This window comes from Netta rufina (genome assembly GCF_964035555.1).
Source record: "Netta rufina genome assembly, chromosome: 7".
In the NCBI taxonomy this organism is placed as follows: Eukaryota; Metazoa; Chordata; class Aves; order Anseriformes; family Anatidae; genus Netta; species Netta rufina.
The window spans coordinates 21622059-21642085 of NC_140130.1; the positions used below are offsets into that span (position 1 = coordinate 21622059).

At 36.9% G+C, this 20027-nt stretch overlaps 1 protein-coding gene across 3 annotated transcripts in view; it reads left to right on the forward strand.

Annotated features, from left to right (window-relative positions):
• Positions 1-1180: 1180 nt before the first annotated feature.
• Positions 1181-20027, forward strand: part of CPEB3 (cytoplasmic polyadenylation element binding protein 3) — an 85313-nt gene continuing 66466 nt past the window's right edge. For 2 of the 3 annotated variants that reach the window (XM_084290397.1, XM_084290399.1), the window contains exons 1-2: positions 3209-3316; positions 3545-4461. In XM_084290397.1, the coding sequence (XP_084146523.1) occupies positions 3556-4461 (906 nt within the window). In that variant the 5' untranslated portion in view covers positions 3209-3316; positions 3545-3555. Of the gene's footprint in view, positions 1284-3208; positions 3317-3544; positions 4462-20027 lie in introns of those variants that run through there. The other variant, XM_084290398.1, reaches the window with a different exon arrangement.

Here is a 20027-nt window from a genome sequence, read left to right on the forward strand (position 1 = left end):
AAAAAAAAAAAAAAAGGAGAGAGACATTTTCAGCTGCTGTAAGAAAGCAGTTCAGGCCCTTGATGATTCAGAGTAGGACAAACAGGTTAGAGCAAGTGTTCTGAAACTCTTAATTATAGCATTGATTTAAGGCAAGCAAACCACACGGTCCAACATAAACAGACAGTAGAAAGCAAATACAAGGGTGTTTTAACAACCCATTTTCAGCTACCCTAATTTATCTTTCTCAGCTTTAGTCATCTCTCTTTCACCCATAAAGCCATGTATATTTCATATTTTGAAAAATCAGCCTGCAACTTTAGAAAACACTGATATTTTCAAGCTTTTTATTTCAACTATGTGATTTTCATACAAGCATGATCACTTTTCCAGAATGATCAGTATTATAATTATCCAGAACAGAAATCTAGAATAATTCATGGATCAGCGCAAAACATAGTATAAGTACCTGTAAACTAAATTCTGAAAATCGTATCTGACCTATGTTAATCATCAAAATGTGAACCCCTAATGAGATAAATTCCTTTCAGGCTGTGTATTGAAGTGGAGGTTGAAGATATGTGGGCAGCAGATGGGAGGCAGTTGAAATGAGGAGCTGCAGCGTATAGAGTAGATGCAATGCTAAATAGTAAAATTTTTACCTTCCCATTTTTTATTTTTTTTTTTTTGAAGAATTTTCAGAGTTGTAATAGTAACTGAGTAATGAAAAAAAAAAAAAAAAAAAAAAGGTAAATTAGGAATTGGAAGCTATTCATACAGCACAAATTTTTACTTATGTGCTGATTTTAATTTGTTTTAAGTTTTCATATTTGCCCTGTTTGTGTTTGGGTCAGAATGGTTTTAGAAATGGCATTAGGACAAGCGGTTACTTAATAATTTCTTCAAAGCAAAGTGACACAATCTCCTTTGTAATAGCTGTAATTTTTCTCTAGCTGGTATGAGCTCACAAGTGACTTCTTGCAGTAAAAGTTCAGAGTTCAGGAGAAAGTTTGAATTCTGGAAGTACTCCTTTGGCCAGCGATCATTGCTCTGCCCAGGCAGCCGTACGCTCGGGGGTTACGAAGCGATGCATTGGGTGCTGCCGAGCTGCCCTCTGGGAGGCCGGTGCTCCCAGCCCGGCCAAGACTGCAAAGACCAGAATGCCGTGGCAGAGCATGCGCTGAAAGCTTCCAGTTGTCAAAGTGCTCTTGCCAGAGTGGCCGTGTTTGTCATATACCAAACCCGAGAGAAGAAAATAAATATACTGACATTTTGTTGAGCTTTAAGTAGAGAAAATCCTAAAGGTAACTGTTCCTTAAGAATTTCTGCATTGACTGCATGGGTTACTGCATGCAACCAGAGCTGGTATTGCTGTGGGGATATAGATTTCCTGTACTGGATTGTAGATTTGCACAAATACTTACACCAGCAAATAATCAAGAGGTACTGCATATTAGTCCAGTGTTAGGCATTGGTGGCCTGCCTTTCAGTCGTTTATCAGCCAGTGTTTTTCCATTCAGACTGCCTTCACTGCTAAAGGTAGGTCTTGACCTTGACAAGAGAGTTGAATTGTGCAGGGATTTTACCTTTAAGAAGTAATATGAAAATGAACGTGGATTGCAGCCTGCAGGATAAAGTTCAAATACAAACAGCTAAGTCAAGGTACATATTGGAAGCCACTGCTGTGTTAGCCACTATAGATAACTTGGTGACTAACTGATTTAAATATACTGTATTGACGACAGAATTTTAGCATTTCAGCTGCTATATTTTTCACTCTATATTTTTATACTGGTGGCTCAGAACAAGGGGAGGGATAAATACTATCTTTTGATCTCTCTGATGTAGAATCATCTGCAATTTTATGCAGCCACAGGAGTAATGGTGATTTTGCCATAAATGCAGCTAATGGAAAGCTACCCAGGGCTTGGTATATTATGGCTTACTGCAGCATTGCTTTAAAATGCCTCTCAGGGTTTTCTGCACCCCATCGGCAGCAGCAGAGCTGCCTGTTACAGATGCAATAGTTTCCTCTGTTCTTAGGAACTTGCCTGAATGTTGAATCACAATGTAGCCTTCATGGACCCTGGCTGGTTTTATGTTGAACAGGGAAATAACAGGGAGAAAGCGAAGTAACTGAGCTGGTAGCCGAAACCTGTCCTTACCTTCATTTTAACTAAAAAGGATGTGAGTGGCTTAGGAGAGATTCAAATATGAAAAATGTTAAAGATGCACACGGACCAGCTGAAAACTGTCCCTGTTGGAAAGGGTCACTGACTTTACTCTGCCACTTTTCTTAACCAGTGAATTGATTTGGCTGAATTTTCCTTTGTTACATAAAAACAATCCTGGAAAGAAGGTGGTCTTAGGGACGCTGACCTCACCATCAGCTCAATACAAGTGCAATTAGGTATTCAGTGATGACCATCTCTGACACAGTTTCTCAATTAAAGTAAGCAGGTTTGGCTCATTAAAATACTTTTGATATGCATAAGAACTTCTCAGTTGTCTAAAAGTCTGCGAAATGCGGAGGTTCCTGTTCTAGTTTCATGCAGTTGCTGTTCATTTATGTCTGTATATGCATTATTATTGTGGTTTGAAATATTAATCTAAGTATGTTATCGGATCTGCTTCAGATGAAGCAGCTTTTGTAGCAGATACGAGGCTCAGTCATGCTACATGCATTTGCTTCTTAACGTTTCAACTTACATGCACATTTGGCAAATAAATTGCTTGCCTAGTCTTTGTCTTGCACGCTTAAAGATGACTTTTAGAAGGTGGCACGTCTCCACTGAAAACCTTCGGTGTGCCCCATTTTTCTTTCTCACCGTGAAAGCACCAGAAGAATTACGCTCTAACAATACCTCCCTGCCTGCTCCTCTTGGCCTTGCTCTTCCCTGCCGGCAACCCCGGCCTGCTTCCAGCGAGGGGCGGCCGAAAGCCGGGGACCCCCGGGGAGGGGCCGCGGTCCCCGCACCCTTCGCCCCTGCCCAGGCCAAGTGCCCGAAAGGCCAGCTGGTAGGTGCGGAAAATAGACAGCCGGCTCCTTTAAAGGTGCCCTGCTAGAGAAAGGGGTGGAGAAGAGCGAAGCCTGGTGTCTCTTTAACCTTGCTGAAGGACGCAGCAGTATTTATTGACGTATGCAAATAGCCAGGGGGAGGAGGTGGAGGAGGAGGAGGGTGCTTGGAAAAACAGGAACCAGAATCAGTTTCTCATTGCAGGGTGAGAGCTCTGAGTTCCGGTGTAAGAGAAAAGAGACGTGGCGAAATTGCTGTATATCTCTGCCCTATAAGCACATCTCTCATTTAGACTGAAGGGAAACAAGGCATCAAAAAGGGTGAAGCATCTTAAAAAAATATTTTAAAGGCAATCTAGCACGATCAAAGCTTACATGTTCCTAAATGGGGGAGGGGGAAGATTACGGGTTTGCCTTGCAACTTGCTGTAGCGTAGCACTAGCAATAGGACGAGATTTTTGGCCGGCAAATGATTAAAACAGCCTGCTTTGTGGTATGAATGACAATGTTAATAATCTGTCTTTGTGGTTTTTTCCCCTACTGTTTCAGCTGCGCAAACCATGCAGGATGATTTACTGATGGACAAAAGCAAAGCCCAGCCCCAGCAGCAGCGGCAGCAGCAGCAGCAGCAAGATCCAAACTCAGCAGAAGCCCCCTCTACGCCCATCTCGTCGGAGACGCCCAAGCCAGAAGACAACAGTTCAGTGACTAGTATCGGCACATCAGCTCCTTCCCAAAATAGCAAGGAGAAGATGCAGATGGAGTCTCCCATTTTGCCTGGCTTGAGCTTTCACCAGCCTCAACAAGAACCTGCAGCCGGCACCTCCTTGTCTCCCTCCTTCGGCAGCACCTGGTCTACAGGGACCACAAACACGGTGGATGATAGCTTTTTCCAAGGGATTACTCCAGTCAATGGGACAATGCTTTTCCAGAATTTTCCACACCATGTCAACCCTGTATTTGGTGGCACTTTCTCGCCTCAAATTGGCCTAGCTCAGACTCAACACCACCAACATCAGCAGCAGCAGCAGCAAGCTCAACAGCAGCAACAGCAGCAGCAGCGGAGGTCACCTGTGAGCCCTAATCAGGCACCTTTTGCCCAGAGAAATGCTGCTTACAGTCATCAGCCCATCATGACCAGCAAACCGTCTTCCTCCTCTGCCTCCTCATCTTCCTCCTCCAGCTGGAATAACCATCAAAATGCAGCTTGGAGTACACCTTCCAACCCTTGGGGTGGGCTGCAGGCTGGTAGGGACCCTCGAAGGGCAGTTGGAGTGGGGGTCGGCGTGGGAGTGGGGGTCGGCGTACCCTCCCCCCTCAATCCCATTTCACCCCTTAAAAAGCCGTTCTCCAGCAATGTCATTGCCCCTCCGAAGTTCCCACGGGCTGCACCCTTAACCCCCAAATCCTGGATGGAAGACAACGCATTCAGGACGGACAATGGCAACAATCTGTTGCCTTTTCAGGTAAATGATTACATGTACCTTCTATGTGGTGACAGCTATCACATGGTGTATTTATTGCAGGGGGATATTTCACTTTATTGTTCTACCTGAGAGGCATAATTCATATCTGCACCAAATTGTCACCTCATATGAAAGAAGTGGGGTTGATTCTAGGGAGTGCATACACAGAGATTCCAAATTCTGGCTCAACATTAGGTCTTATTGTTCTTGTAATCTGTTCTTAAATGCGACTGTTGTTTTTCTTTTTTTTGTACCATCAGAAAGGTAGTAACTAGCCTTTCTACATGAAAAGCAGGTTTGGCAGACTATGTTCTATTGCTGCTCTTTGTATAATAATTATTTTTTACATTCACCCATATGTGAGAAGCAGGAGATGTTAAAATAGCTTGCTTCAATTTCCAAACTGGCACATAAATTTTGACTGAAGGTGCTATTTGACCTGAGATCCAGTTAGTTATTTTATCATCACTGAAATAATTAATTGTCTTTATGCTGGGGAGTTTAACAGGGGGGTTAAACATAAGGTCTGTTATCATAAGGTATACATATGAAAGACTGTATATGTCTGACATGTACAGCCGTGCTGTTATATTCACGGCGGATGCTTTGAATACATCTAGAAGCAGCGTGGGTGTGTATGGAAAGAGTGGCATATCTGTCCTTTCCAGTAAGGAAATGCCTAATACAATTGACATGTTTTAGAAATGGCAGGGAGGTATTGTATAAAATAAACCATTTTATGCTGTTCAAAATATTTGCAGAGAAAAGAGACAATAGGACACGACCTTCAGAGCCATATTGCAATGGAGTCTATTTACTAGCTACATAGCTCTGAAATATTTAAAGCTGCAGTGTCCTTCACTTTTTTTTTTTTTTTTTTTTTTAATTTATGACGACAAGGCAGATCAATTGCGGTTGAAACTGGGCCACATAGAAAATTTGCAATTTTAATGCAGAACAAAATCTGTCATGGTGCGAAATCCATTTTAAGTTGAAGAAAGAGCATATACTTGCAGCTATATCTATACAAGGTGAAGTGAATCTCAAATTTCTGCTAGGCTAGCTGTTTTTAGTCTCAGACATATCAACATTTTCTGGTTTGGATTACAGTGAAATCATTCATATATGCTTTCTCAGTAAACCAGAAACTCTCAAACATTTTTAACTTAGCAGTTCTGTAAGAATGGCATCTAGCTTGACACTTAGCATTAGAAACAAAATAAATAAATAAATCAAGATCCCCCTCCCTTCACTTTAAGAGATTGTTGAAGTAAGATATATGCATTCCTGTACTCTTTCCAGTCCCATTCAAAGAGGGCATTTTATAGTCAGCCCTGAAATTTCATTTTGCTGCTTCATTCTATTTAAAGGGAGAGTTGCTAATTTTTTATTGGCTACGCTAAATGAAGGCGGAGTGGCTTCTGTTAAACTGCTGGGCAATGTCTCTGTAGCATTGAAGTCTGGAGAAAGGTTATACTTCAGATGCAATATGCCTAGTGAAGCTATTAGGTTGCACAGAAAGCCCTAGCATAAAAGCTGGTGAATATATCTCCCAGTTCTTGTTTTAGGAGTGGGAAATGTTTCAATTTACAAGTGTTCTTTCATTTGTCTCCCTGTAAGGTGTTACAAATTCTGGTAAATTTGATTTAATAGGAAAAATAACAGTAAATTTTCTAATTTCTGTGGTTTGCTCAGTAAAACATCTTTTTACGTTACATACAACACTATGTATTTACACATACATACATACAACGTTATATATTTATTATTGTGACTACAAACTGTCACAAATTAAACTGTCTGGTATTCAGTCATCGGTGGCGAAAAAAAAAAGTAGATAAATACTTTAAATAAAAGTTCCTTTGATTTTAACTAAGGTTCTGAAAAGGTAATGTATTAGTCAATGTGTAAACTCGGAAACTTCTTTTTCTCTCTCTGAATATAATATGGTATTTTTCTTTTCAATTGAAAGCAAATACTTAGACTATTTTGAACACCAGCTCAAATAACAGTCTGATTTCAGAGACTCAGAAAACTTGTAAATTTTTTTTTCCTAGTAGGTTTTTTTTTTTTTTTTTAACGAGAATTACTGAATTTTGCGTACTAAGGATGTGATCTGGATTAATGTTGATTGCTCCTACACTTCACAACTTGCCAAAGAAACCTTGAAACTGTTCTAATAGGAGGCAACTGTTCCATGTACTGTTTACTGCGTTGATAAAATGAAATTCATAAGAGTTCAATATTTGCTGCCTGGATTGTTGTTGCATTTGTTTGTTTGTTTATCCTCATAGAAATTGGGCAATATATTGACTGAGTAAGTTCTGCTTGTCAGCACTATCAGGAAATTCTGGCAGGTTTATCCAAGTACATCTGCCACACTTTATAATTGAAGTGTTTTTTTTATTATTGTTTGTTTCAGAAATACCTTTCTGTGAACTTGCCATGCAAGTAAACATGTTAATGCACATTAGCAAGTTCTTTGTATTAACTCATTCTTTTCTATTACCTTGAGATTATAAGACCTTTTAAACGTTTTGGTTTATATTTATTTCGTTATGAAGATATGGAGTTCTAGGGAAAAAAAAAAAAAAAAAAAGGAAAATCTTTCTCTAAGGAACATGTGTATAAGGCAATGCTATGTGTCTTCATTCCTGAATTAGAGTACCTTATTCCTGAATCAGTGCACCTTATACTCATGGCAGCTGCCTTATTGGTTTTGACGTACTTGTGCTGAATTATATGAGAACACTTAAAGCATCAGTTGGTAGAAATACTGTTGGCATCTGAATCGTGATCAGTGCTGAGAGGCAACTGAACGTGCTTTGAAGGGGACTGTTTTCATATGCTCATGGAGGAAAACTGATTGCACTACATTAAAAACAAACAAGCAAACAACAACAACAAACAAATCCACCTGAAGATCCAAAGCTGATAGTTGGAATGGAAAGCAAAAGAAGCAATTGGTATGGAATGGAGTGTTCTGCAGCAAGTAAGGGTTGGAGATGAGATCGCAGGAATAGACATGGAACAAGGCCAGATAGAAAATACAGAAATGCGGCCAATCCGTTCTGAATATTCTTTGGCTTATGGGAGGTTCAGGCCAAGTTCCTGTGCTGTGATTGTCATGTGACAGGCAGTAGTGTTGTGCCATTATGCCAGGTTATCCTCCTCTCTGGCATTTGAGGTTGACATTAACTGATTGTCCCTGGAACCAGGGCCACGGTTCAGTTCCTTTTTTACAGCAGAGCAGTGGGGCTTGAAGAGAACTATTGTCATCTCGTGCTTCTGAGTTGCTCCCAGAACTCTTGTCCTTCAGTTCTCGCAGGTGAATGGTAAATTTCTTTTGGCTTTTGTCCATACAAATATATTGTGATACAGCTTGTGGGGTTGGGAGGATTGATAGTGCTTGAAATAGATCCTTGGAAGTGTGGATAAGAAATTTTCTTTACTGTGGAGAAGATAGAGAAGGAATTAAATGCTAGAAGGACAGTTGTTAAATGCAAAAGTCAACCATATGGAAGTTTAAAAATATCACTGTAACAAATAAGTGAAAGATTTGCCAGAACTTGTGCAAATGTTGTCAGGTATGCTGCTCTTCTAGTAATGTTCTTCAGAAACAATAAAAAAATGCACAATTGCAAGCTGCAGATTTAAAAGCTGCATAGCACTTTCGTGCTCTGAAGCTTCTGGCATACATCAAGTCAGGCTTGACAGCTTTACTGATAGATACTTTTCTAACAATAAAAAGGTGGTATTTATTGTGGATAAAATAGTTTTAGTATGACTTCTTTTGCAGAGCGTGTTAATTGCACAGAGATCAAAGATAACTGGGCTGCAAAAGTTTTGTTGTTATTGTTTTCCATTGGTTTCAGTAGGAATTAGTCTAGATCCAGATAAAATTTCTAAAGTTAGCTTATAATTTTATGTACCTTATAAAAATAATATTCCAAACATGCAGCCAGTTTGTTGTAAATATATGGATATATGCAGAAATATGTGCTTGTATATATGTATATTTAGAAATTTAGATTTACATATACTAATTAGTAATACATTAGCAGGCACAAGTCCTTCATCATGTGTAGTACTAAACACATTGTAGCTGTTTACTGCGTGAAATGACAAGCGTGGGAATGGCCACTGTAATGTTTATAATTTTAGCGTGATTTTCAGCTGATAATTAACAGACAGCTCCTTAAGAAAATATTTTCTTTGAACACTTGAAGTTCTTCAGGCCTGTGATATTAGCTCATACCTAGCTTTACCCACTCCAGTGCAAATTTATATCCATAATAAATTGTGTATGCACACACCTAGGTACCTATAAAATATGCGTGCACATGCAGTAGAATAATACACAGAATAATTGTCCTCACGTCTTAGGGAAAAATATTAAAATATATTATCTTCAATTTTGTAACATTGTTTATGAGTCGAGGATTTTTTCAGTCTAAAATGCTCTGTACCCTGGTGACTGTATTTTAGAAGATTTTGTTTAAGTCTAGGTATTATTTTCAACCAAAAATCATATTATGCGGTAAGTCTATCATAAATTTATTTTTGAACCACTATTTCTCTGCTCTGAATTGGACATTTAGGGTGCTGACAGTATGGTAGGTAACTGTACATAATATTAGTAGCACTACTAGTATCTTGAAAATAATTTCTTAGTTTAGTCTAATCTTACTGTTTCTTATCTGATGATACTCTAGTACTGACAGCCTGTGAGTATGTGAAACAAACAAATGCACACAGAAGACCCAGTTGTGGAAATAAGTCTGCTTTTCTACTCCCTGCCTTATCCCGCTGCCTTACACGCTTCTGATGTTACTATTGCACAAAATATATATAACACAAAAAATAGCCTGATTTGGAATATAGAAGTGTGAGAAGGCATGTTATGGTATCTCAGTAGTCTTTCAGTATAAAAGCGATAACTAATACCTGACATTCTAGCTTTAGTAGTTGTGATAACATTACATTTTTTTAGATATTTTAATTTTAAATGTCTGCATTTTCAAATTAATTAAGACACAATAACATAGAATAATAAAGACATCACTTCAATATTTGAAGTGTGATGATTTGAGCTCTAATTACTTATTTTATTGATTTTGAGTAAACAGTTGAGTCATAGATAAACCCTCATTCCACACTTGTGAAGGCAGAGCGAAGGTAACAAGTTCGATATGCAGGTGATGGTCTGAGCAACTTCATATAGAGAAGGACTTCCTCAAAAGCAGTAACAGTATTAATGTAGTACAACAAAGCAATAATTTGTCTTAAAGGTTTGCTGAAGAAATTACCTGCCTTTCCTTAAGGAGACATGTTAGAAGGTGAAGAGCATTTTGCTATTTCCCTTCTTGGATTGTCTTCCCAGAGTTTCATTTTTCTGCCTAAAGGCTGCTCTTGTGAATTGAATGTAAGAGGAAGAAAGACATGGAAAATCAGTGTTTCCCTCTTTTAGGTGATTTTCAAGGAGAAAATATGAGTTTGCTGTATGGATGATGAATGTTTCAATTTCTTAGCATTTGGTAAAATAGCTCTCCTTTCGTTAAGATCAGTCTCGAGTGCTTCCTGGATGAAGCACAGCAAGGGAAAATGAAAAGATTGCACTGCTTCGTTTGAAGTTACATAGGGATTTTAACTACAGAGACCTGAGTTTTGCTTGGACTGGGTAGACTAATGTGCTTTTCAAGACTTTCAAATTAGCCTGAAGGGAAAAATACCAAAACTAGCCAGTGGTGATCTTTGAGAGAGATTCAAAGGCTCTTTGGCCTTTGTTTTTCCTACTGATCTCTTGAGATAGTTTTAGGAGTTTGAAAATACCGTTTGTAAATAAAATATACTTGCCGTAGAAAAATTATCAAGATGTTATTCCAAACTATGGCATAAACTCCCAAAGGAAATAAAGGCCTTGATAAACGTCACTGCTTTTTCCCAAAATAAGCATGTTGTTTTGCTTTTGCTTTTATAATAGTAACATGTGATATGTTATTTAAGGAGAAAGATCTGCTCAAGTCCTCTAGCATAATGGCAGTTAGAAGACTTCAGAAGTAAAAAGTATTTATTTTCTTCTCTAGTTCCCCCTCCCTGTCTCTCAGCTCCCAGAAGTCAATATAAAAAGCTGTTCATGTGTAATTGTTGATTGCAATTACCTGCTGAAAATGGAGCACCGTATTCTGCAGGCAAGGAGGAGGATTGTTTACTTGTATTCCGTGTCTTTGAAAAAATCATGCTTTTACTGTCAGAAGGTATCAAATGCTAGATAAAGAAATTCCATGTGGTCTTCAAGTGAGGGGATGACAGGAGTAGGTAGGATTTACTGCATTCTTTCAGAGGTAATCGGACTTCTGGTCCCCTTCTAGTCCATTGCAAGCCTAAGGTACTTGATTTCACAAGATGCTGCCTGAAGTAGGTCTCGCTACTTCCTGTCTCAACCTACACAGTCAGTAAGGTGGGATGGAAATGAAATTTCAGAAAGGGCAGGAAGCAGAATGTTCTAGTTCCTGTTGACTCAGCATAAGGTTAGCTAAATTCCCCTTTGGACTCCTCCTGTTGCTGCGTGGTCTAATAACTTCCCTTCTGTAGGGAAGCTTCCTCAATGTCTACATATGCTTAGAGATAATATTTTTTTTCTTTTAGCCAATAATAAGAGTAAGTGAAACACACAGTATGAGAGAAATAAACAATGTGTATTGCAAAGCTTTAGGCAAATTTTCCATTCCTAGTAATATTAGCATTTTGTGTATAAATGTTTACAATATATATGCACATGCATAAACAGATGCATACAGATATGTTTAAACAGTTCATTCTCTTCAGAAAACAATTCTAATAATATTCAATGGTGTCTGCCCTAGAATTAATAAAGTAGGTTTTGTTGTTATTGACATAATCTACCTTTTTTCGTACTTAATGTCAAACTGTTTTCAGTGGTTATGCAAGTTGAAATGTAATAGTTCACTGTTCTTATTGCCTAACAGGTGTGTCAGAGCAATGTTTAGACTCTTTGTCTCTTAGGCTATTCTAACATTTCATACATTTTGTAACTAGGTTTAAGGTACCATGTTTTTTAGTTATTCTTTATTTCATTTTTTCTTGTTTCATTTTGCAGAAATTTACGCAAAGAGCAGAAGCATTTCTAATAACTGCCTAAAAGCATGTACATACCAATGACAAACAGGTGTTTTAAAGAAATTAGATGAAAGTGCTGGTTTTGTTTATAGAAATAGGTCTTTATTTGTAACCTCTTTTATTACTTGTAAATTTCAGACTTTTTAAAAATGTAGGTGGCGAAATGCTGCAGACACTTTGCCTGTGTATCTTCAGACTTGGTCATCATTTTCATTTGCTTTTTCATAAACTTTAATTATATGATTCTATTTTTTCTATTAAGTTCACAGTATTATTTGTAAAACACAGCTAACTGATACCTTCCTTTTTCTCATTATTCAACATGACTTTGTTTTTATTGCATGCCTTTCAGAATCATCCCAGACATAAAATTGTCCATTATTCTAAGATCTTACAGAAGAGAAGCACTGTACAGATAGTGATAGATACTGATTTGTCTTGTCACGTTAGAGTTAGCAGGAATTATACCACTCCTTCTTCTCTAAATGTACGTAAGAGACAGTGTTTGGAGAAATCATTTCCTTCTCAGTGTTCAATCTGAGAACACTAAAAAGCCTTTTCTTCTGAAATATTTAGCATACATAGCTTTTTATTCCATGCAGAACATCCATTGACTGCCTTTGTTTGCTGCTTGTGTGAATATCAGAATAGGAACCAGAAAGTGAAGAAAATAAATTATCACATGTGAACAGGTCTAGTTACTGAGCAATTATTCAGGAATTAAAAACTCTTCATCAGAGAAAAGAAGGAAAATATGTAATTTCCTCAAGTGAGACCCACTTTTGGCTTCTTTCAATCGCCTGTGTTGTTTTCTGCACATCTTCCAAATTCTGCATGAAACAACATAGAGCTTTCATAGATAAACAAACTTTAATTACTCAAAAACATCACTGCAAAGGTTTATTCTGGACACTGGCTGAAACGGGTTGTGTTGGAAAAAAAAAAAGGATCATACACTTAGCTATGGTTTATTCATGCAGAATGGTACAACTTAAATTGTGCTAACAATCTTGCTTCTGCACTTGCTATCTCTTTGTATGGCTTTGTAAAATTCAGAGCTCTTTCACATTTCCTAGAGCTTAAGTCAAATGTTTAAGCAAAACCACAGATTGTCTTGCATGTTATGATGATGACATTCATATGATTCATCAGCCAAGTTGCAATCTTTTGATCAACACCACAGATTGTTCTTGGATTAACAGAGTTAATGAAAGTAATGTGTATAGAGCACATATTGTCAATGGGTTTCAGAGACATTTGACATTTGGGATTCCTGCCAAGGTTTTGGATGTAGTGTGATTTTTGTGGGCCTAACCCCTTTTTCTTGTTTCATCCAGCCTTGAACTGCTCAACTCCATTCCTTTCAAACTTCCCTTCTACTTCTTTCTGTTCCTGCTTTTTGATCCCTTTTTTAACTGAGGCTTCTCATCTGAGTTGGCCTTCTCTATTTTGCTTTTTGTACGTCAAAGCTTAAAGCTACAGGGCAAGGCCCAATAAACTTCTGTAGTCATAAGGTGAATCATGTTCACTTGCTCTGTGTGGGAACATAATGGCATAAGGGGTTTTAAATAGGCTTAAACAGACTTAAGTAAGACAGAGTTGTCAGAAATGTTAGATGAAAATTCTAAATTATCATTTGGTTAAATTTCTGTAACACACACTTAGTTTGAATGTGCTGAATGGATTTTCTTTTCTCGTCCCCTCACCCAGTTTCCAGAATGTGTGACTTGGGATGGATTTTCACGTGGATTGACATAAAAGCATTTCTGACATAAGAAAACAGTATTTTTGCAAAGTTAGAAACATTATTTATCTAACATGGACATTTTCTCTTTAATATAATTTTCTTCTATGTCATAATTGTAAGTGGATGTTCTGGTGAAGTTCACCCTTCCTACATGGAAGAATTATTGTGAGATGTGCTGGTCTTAAAAAGACGCCCTAAAAAGTTATTTTTGGCAACAGTGTGAGCAACTTAAAGCTGACCTTTTAATGAGAAATGTCATTCAATTTTAGAAAGTGGTACTATATATAATGTAATGTATTTCTGAATTACTCATCTGCTGAAGCTTGTTTGTGTTCTCAGAGTGGTAAAGCCTTTTTTGCAAGTAAGATTTGCTTCCTAAAGGCAGTCTGGAATTATGGCTTCTTATGAGAGTTGTGAAAAATTAAATGTAACAAACATTTCATTTTAAAAGACTTGAATGATAAAATAATATTTTGGATTAATTGAAACTTCATAATTCCTCCTTGGAAGTTGCTACTTTGTTATCTTTGAAGCAGTGGAAACATTTTAAGCTTTTACTGCTGCTGTTTGTTAGCTGTTAGCAGGGGAAAAACAAAAGGAAGAAGTTGCCATTTTGCCTTGAATGATTACATAATTTCTACCTTGCGAGTTTTAAAAAGGACAACCTAGTGTGTCTGACTTGGTTTTGAGGAATAAAGTTTACATCATAACTATAACATCAGTACTCTACATCATCTCTACCATTTAGTTTAGTTTATTAACACACATAGTATAAATGAACTTAAGAACAGAAATGAACAAAATTGCTCTGTTAACTTACAGTATCTCAGAACAGTGCATTGCGAGTTCTACTAAATGCTAGATTGCCTCCATTTTTTCAAGCTTGCCTTCCATTATCACGACTGTGAACACCCAGGCATGCCTTTTCTCTTTTCTATTGACCTTTTCTATTTCTTGTGAACTAATTTTTTTCTCTTTCCTGTTGATCTAAAAATCAAAAATTAATAATAAATCCTTCCAGACCATTCAATTAAGTATTAAGAAGGCAGTGTTAAATTGAGAAAAAATATCTGGAAAATATAACCCTTATTCTTATAAGTAAGTATGGTACTTCAGTTCAGGTAACACGTTTTTTGCATGTTCAGTAATATTTTCTATCTCATGCAAGTGTGACAAGCTCTGCTTGAATTGCTGTGAGCAGTTCTTGTTTGTATGTTATGGTAGTCCAGGTCCAGGTGACCTTACCTCTACTTAGTTTATTAGGTGGATGCCTACAATGTAAAAGGCAGAAATCTAAGCTTTAAAAAGTTTATCATGTGTTAAGCAGCTGGAAATATGGTAGAGAATTAGCAGCATGTGACAGACAACCATGAACTGTTATATGGCCTTACAGCAATCAAAAGATCATACTTCAGAAACTGTAAGTCTAATGTACTAACTACTGTGTTCCCTGTGGTCTGACAAGGAAGCGTTCTCCACTGAAAACAGAGGTTTTTAGGCAGATCCTTTAATGCAGTATTTTACTTTGTCAAGGAGATTTGTTAAATGCGTTAATGAATTAACCTGTAGGTAGCTAGTATTATTGCCGTTCGCTACATGACCTTTAGAGTAACCACACATTTGTAAAGGTTTAATAAATGATTAATGTATGAACTAATTATTAGGGTTCAGTACATTAACAGATGACTTGTAACCAAACAATATCAGCTATTGATGTGCTTAGTAACCATTAAGATCTATTAATAACCAAGTCTGTCAAATGTTTATGGTATACTTCACGGTTTTGAGATTTTCTTTAAAGCATTTATAAAGATACCTTTTAGTTTTAAATTTACGATTAATATAACAGTCTAGTATTTCATCACTTTAAGTTATTCTCATATTTGTGTATTTGTTCTAGGCTTGTTTATTTATTCCTGTGTCATTTAAAAATAATAATAATTCAAAACAGTGAAACATCTCATAGTAACAGAAAGGGCTTTTCTTAAAACTCAAAGCCTTAGGCAGTGGATAACTGCAGTATGAAGACTGAAGCAGAACAAAAGCATGGAGCAAACAAAAGTCAGGTATGAGAAAAAGTAGGATTTTTATAATGCAAAATGAAAGTGAAGTTGCAGTGTTTCTGTGTATGGTATCCAAGATAACAATGTACCTATTCGCTCTCTGTACGTGAGAATTTCAGCAAATGAAACCTTGCAGCCATTAGGCTGGGTTTTGCATTTCAGCAGCTTGGTGATTTCTGCTGCTTTTGGCTGCTACTAAATGACGCTGTACTGTGTTGTTTGGGAAATAAAATTGACCGTAATTGTCAGCAGAGCTAAAAAGTGATGTTTTGATCTAAGCTTCTGTAGACAGTCTCTTATGCCTTGTCTAAACAGGAACACACTCCTCTGACATGGTTTCACAAAGTAGAAATGGAAGATTACTTATATAACAACTTCTTTCGTGTTAGGCAAGGGAGAAGTAAGTGACTTCCTGTGCTCCATTTAAAACTACTTGAAAATGGATTGCAGCAGATTTTACACTTTTTTTTGGAAGGGTTCAGCTCTTAGAGAATGTTCTGTTAGTATTTTACCTTGTCTTAATATAAGCTTGAACTGGAATTGGTTTTAAAACGCAGCTCAGTCGGACATGTAGATGAATAGGAATAATGTAAAAGAGGGAATACAGTGAAAATATCTTACTTTTTTGAATGCAGATGTGGAAAGATGCAAAAGGCATCCAACCCTTTTTTATAGAGCCTGGAATTTTGTTTGGCTTTTCAGTTACATTGATGCTTGTTGTTTGTAATTGTCCTGAAATATACTAAACTCTTATCTTTCTCCTTTCTGTGTCCTTTCTGGTTGCTGAGGTTCCAGTTTATAGTGAAGACGAGTCTTTGAGCTCATGACCTTTTAGTTACTAATATTAAATATCATCCTTCTTTGCAGCAGTTCTTCAAATTCATTCAGTTCTTTCTGTATGATAAGCTGGTCTCCTGTGTATTGATAGGTTGCAAATATCATTAGTGTATTCCTATGTAATACCACCTTTATTGATAAATTTGGTTTCAAGATTTGTTTTTACAAAACTCCATTAGTAACTTCAGGTGATTTCTGCTCTCTCTCTTTTTCCTTTTTTAAATTTTTCTTTCTTATCTCAATTGCACTATTAACCATTTTTTTTTCTTTCTTTTTTTTTTTTTTTTTTTTTTGCCATTTATATTGTTACTTTTGCTTGTAGCACTTTATGAAGTGCCATATTGAAGCTCTTGCTGGATCAGCTGTATTGTACTCTTTGAAGAACCAGGTTTCATATTTTGCAGGACATTGCATGATTATTACAAGATGCTATGCTATCTTTACTTTTTCTTTCTTAAATATATCCTTGAATTTCAATTATAAAAACTAGAAACAATGTTTGTCTTGTATATTTTCATATCCTGCTCTAGTCATTGCATTTCATTTTTATTTTACCAGTCAGATATACACACTACCCACATTCTTGCCTGTGATTTAGTCACATTCTTGCTTTAGTCATCCTGCCAACTGCATTACCAACTCAGGTTCCTTTTGATAACAGTATTCACATTCACACTGATATCTATAATTGGACTGGATGATACTGCTTTGTCTTGTATTCTGCCCTTGTCAACTTGACTCCTGCCTTTGTATGTGAAGACTGATTAGGGAGCACACGTTAATTGCTCCTGACTTCTCCTGATTCTATTTATTTAATTCTTTATCTGTCTTGCTAGACTTTTTCCTAGACATTTGTTGTCCAAGTTATTAATGCTGAACTTGTTAAAGTTTCCCCACACATGCTTATGTAGCTGAACATCCTGATTCTTTTCTTTATAACAAAATCTCTTAAGGTGCCTGTCAGTTCTTATTACGTTGTACAAACAAGGAAAAATCTGTTGCAAATCTGATGACTTCTGTCTGAAAATGTTTACCCTGTCTGGAGCACTCTATTTCCCCTGTACTAAATCAGTTTCAGCTCCTCTAATGTGAAAGTTTTTCTTATTCCTGTGAGTATCTTCTCTGTTCTTGTGAGAGTTATCATTAAAAATAATAATTAAAACAAAACAAAACTATTTTCAGTGTCTGTTAGCAAGAAGGTGTAGGAAGAAGGTGGCAGGCTGTATTTTTGTGTGTGTCTCTTTTAAAGTAGGTTTTTAATTCTTGTGCCACAATTTGTCATGCATATTAAGTGTGCTGTAATAATATAAAGTCAGGATATGGACAGCTTACATGAATGGTTTTGGTAATTAAAAGTATATGACAGCTAATAGGTTAAATTTAATTTTTTTTTGAAGTCCTGCTGGATGCAAAGTGACATCACACTGAGAAGGTCACCTTCTTGTCTTCTCTGGGAGATGTTTTTCATTGAGAGTGTTTGTGGCCTGTTTTAGATCTCTCAGTAAATGACCTCACTTTTCTTTTCTTACTGAACAGCCATTCCCACTGTACTTTCCTATTTTCTTTTTTTTTTTCCTCTTTTTTTCCTTTCAGAACTAAAGGACTATATTGGCATTGGAATGGAAAAATTACTGTCTTCTCTAAGGGTAGTTCTCTAAACCAGGAGGTGACGAACTTGTTCGGGATGAACAGATGAAATATCTTATTCCTTTTTGGTTGAAATATCTAGCTGGAGTTCTGGCACCTACAAATTGTTTTGTTCAGGAGTCACTATTTTCTGAACACAACAGACCTGGCTTGAAATATGCCAATTAGATACTATTTTAGTCATGTTGCTTTTAAAAGCACAGTGGCTTTAGGTGAGAGACAATATTTGTTGGCCATGAGGCTTAAACATTTCAGTAACTTTTATTTAAAAAACAACAACAACACATTTTGGCATTATATCCCATGTCAGTGGTTATTGGAAAAACAAAACGACTGTTTCTGTTCCAGAGAAATCCTTGAGATTCCCTTTCTGTGGTGGCCAAAGCAAATGAAGTTGCTGGGCAGTGGTGCTCAGATATCTGCTTGACAGTTTCTACCTGCATGCTTTTCTGTCTCCTATTTTGTCTTGTTATCCTATAGCATCATGAAATAGACTTCTCATTTTGTAAATCTTTTTGAGACGATGACTTCCTTGCACTGTATATCTCTACTCTGTTTTGCATTATGAAGTTCAGACAGTGCAGACCCTTTCATGCTGTAGCATCTGCAACATTCCCTTCTCCATTTGCTGTCTTTGCATGTCTGTAGAGGTATTTTAATGTTGGGATTTTAGATTTGTGCTTAACTCGTGCTGATGGAGCTAGCAAGGTGAATTCTTCGGTCAATGTAAGACTTTCCTTGCTATGGGACACAGGGATAATTCTACTCAACAGAGCTGTGGAAGCCCAAATGTAACTTATCAATGTTAAACTCTTGCACGGCAGGCCAGTGAACCTCTTAAATTATGTCATTTTAATAGCTCAAGGGTGTAATGAATGGCCTTCTAAATCCCACTGCTGATGCTTTTTTTTTTTCCACTTGCTTGTTTTTATGAATTGATGATCATCTTGGGTGTAACTACTTTAATCCTATATTTTAGAATTGTTACAAGCAATTGTTACTGGAATCAGTTACTATAATACAAAGTGAATACATCAGCTTTTTGAGAGGCATTCAGCAACTGGATGGATGAGCAGATTTTTATCTAAAACATCACATTGAACAAAATATGACTAAACGTCAGTGCTGTCAGGGAGTGCTCAGACAGCTGTAATGTCTGCAGATCATTCCATACAATAGTGTAAAGGGATAAGGGGTGTAAGAATAATAGCATTTTTTGTAGATTTTTTTTTCTTTCCTTTTTTTTTTTTTTAACAAGTTTTCTAATTGCTGTTGTTTTAGTGGCAAAAGGGAGGTGTCTGTAATATCTAAGTGCATTAGATTTTTATTTGCTGATAATAAACAGTGTTCCCAGTTGGAGCACTAGGTTACATGATTTAAGCTTTTGACTAGATGATATATTATCTTCGAATTTTAGGTAGAGAAATAACACTAATGATCATGTAAGTAGTACATTAGCATATTATCAAAGCCCGTGTTGGAAGAATAGGTCAGGATGCTTCAAACAGCACAATAAGTAGGTTATTGCTTAGTAAGGCTCTGCTGAGAAGATTAAAGAAATGAACAATATAATATAGAACAAGAGAGAACTGTATTTAGTTTGTACCCAGCAGTGACATATTTTGGTCTGTTCCCTGTAATTCCAAAATGTGGATTGCCCAGAGGCAGCCTGCCCTGGAGCTACCACCTCCAGGGGAGGGAAGGGTAAATTCCATTACTTTCTTCCTTGCAGTTTGCAAGCAAATATTGAATATTTAGTAATTTGATAGGACATTCTGTTTAACTGATTGCAATGCCAATTCTTATGCCTATAAAGCCTGAACATTTCTACCTGTAGTTTGCATTTGTACAAAAGGGGAATCTCATTTTAACTGCCAAGAAAAATGAGTTTTAAAATGAATAATATAATTATCAGTCATATTGGTAATTCAGTATAACGCCTGTTCTGTCTCTACCTATTTCTGTGCTTTTTGGTTCATTTGGAAATGAAAACTGCAAACATTTCACTGAAAGATTTTGGTTTCCTTGTAGCATTTTAGAACTCAGAATTTATAAGGGGGGGTAAAGCTTGCATGCAATATTTACCTTTCTTAGTGAAGACTGAGTAGGACATGTTCTTTCAGCTTTTGGAT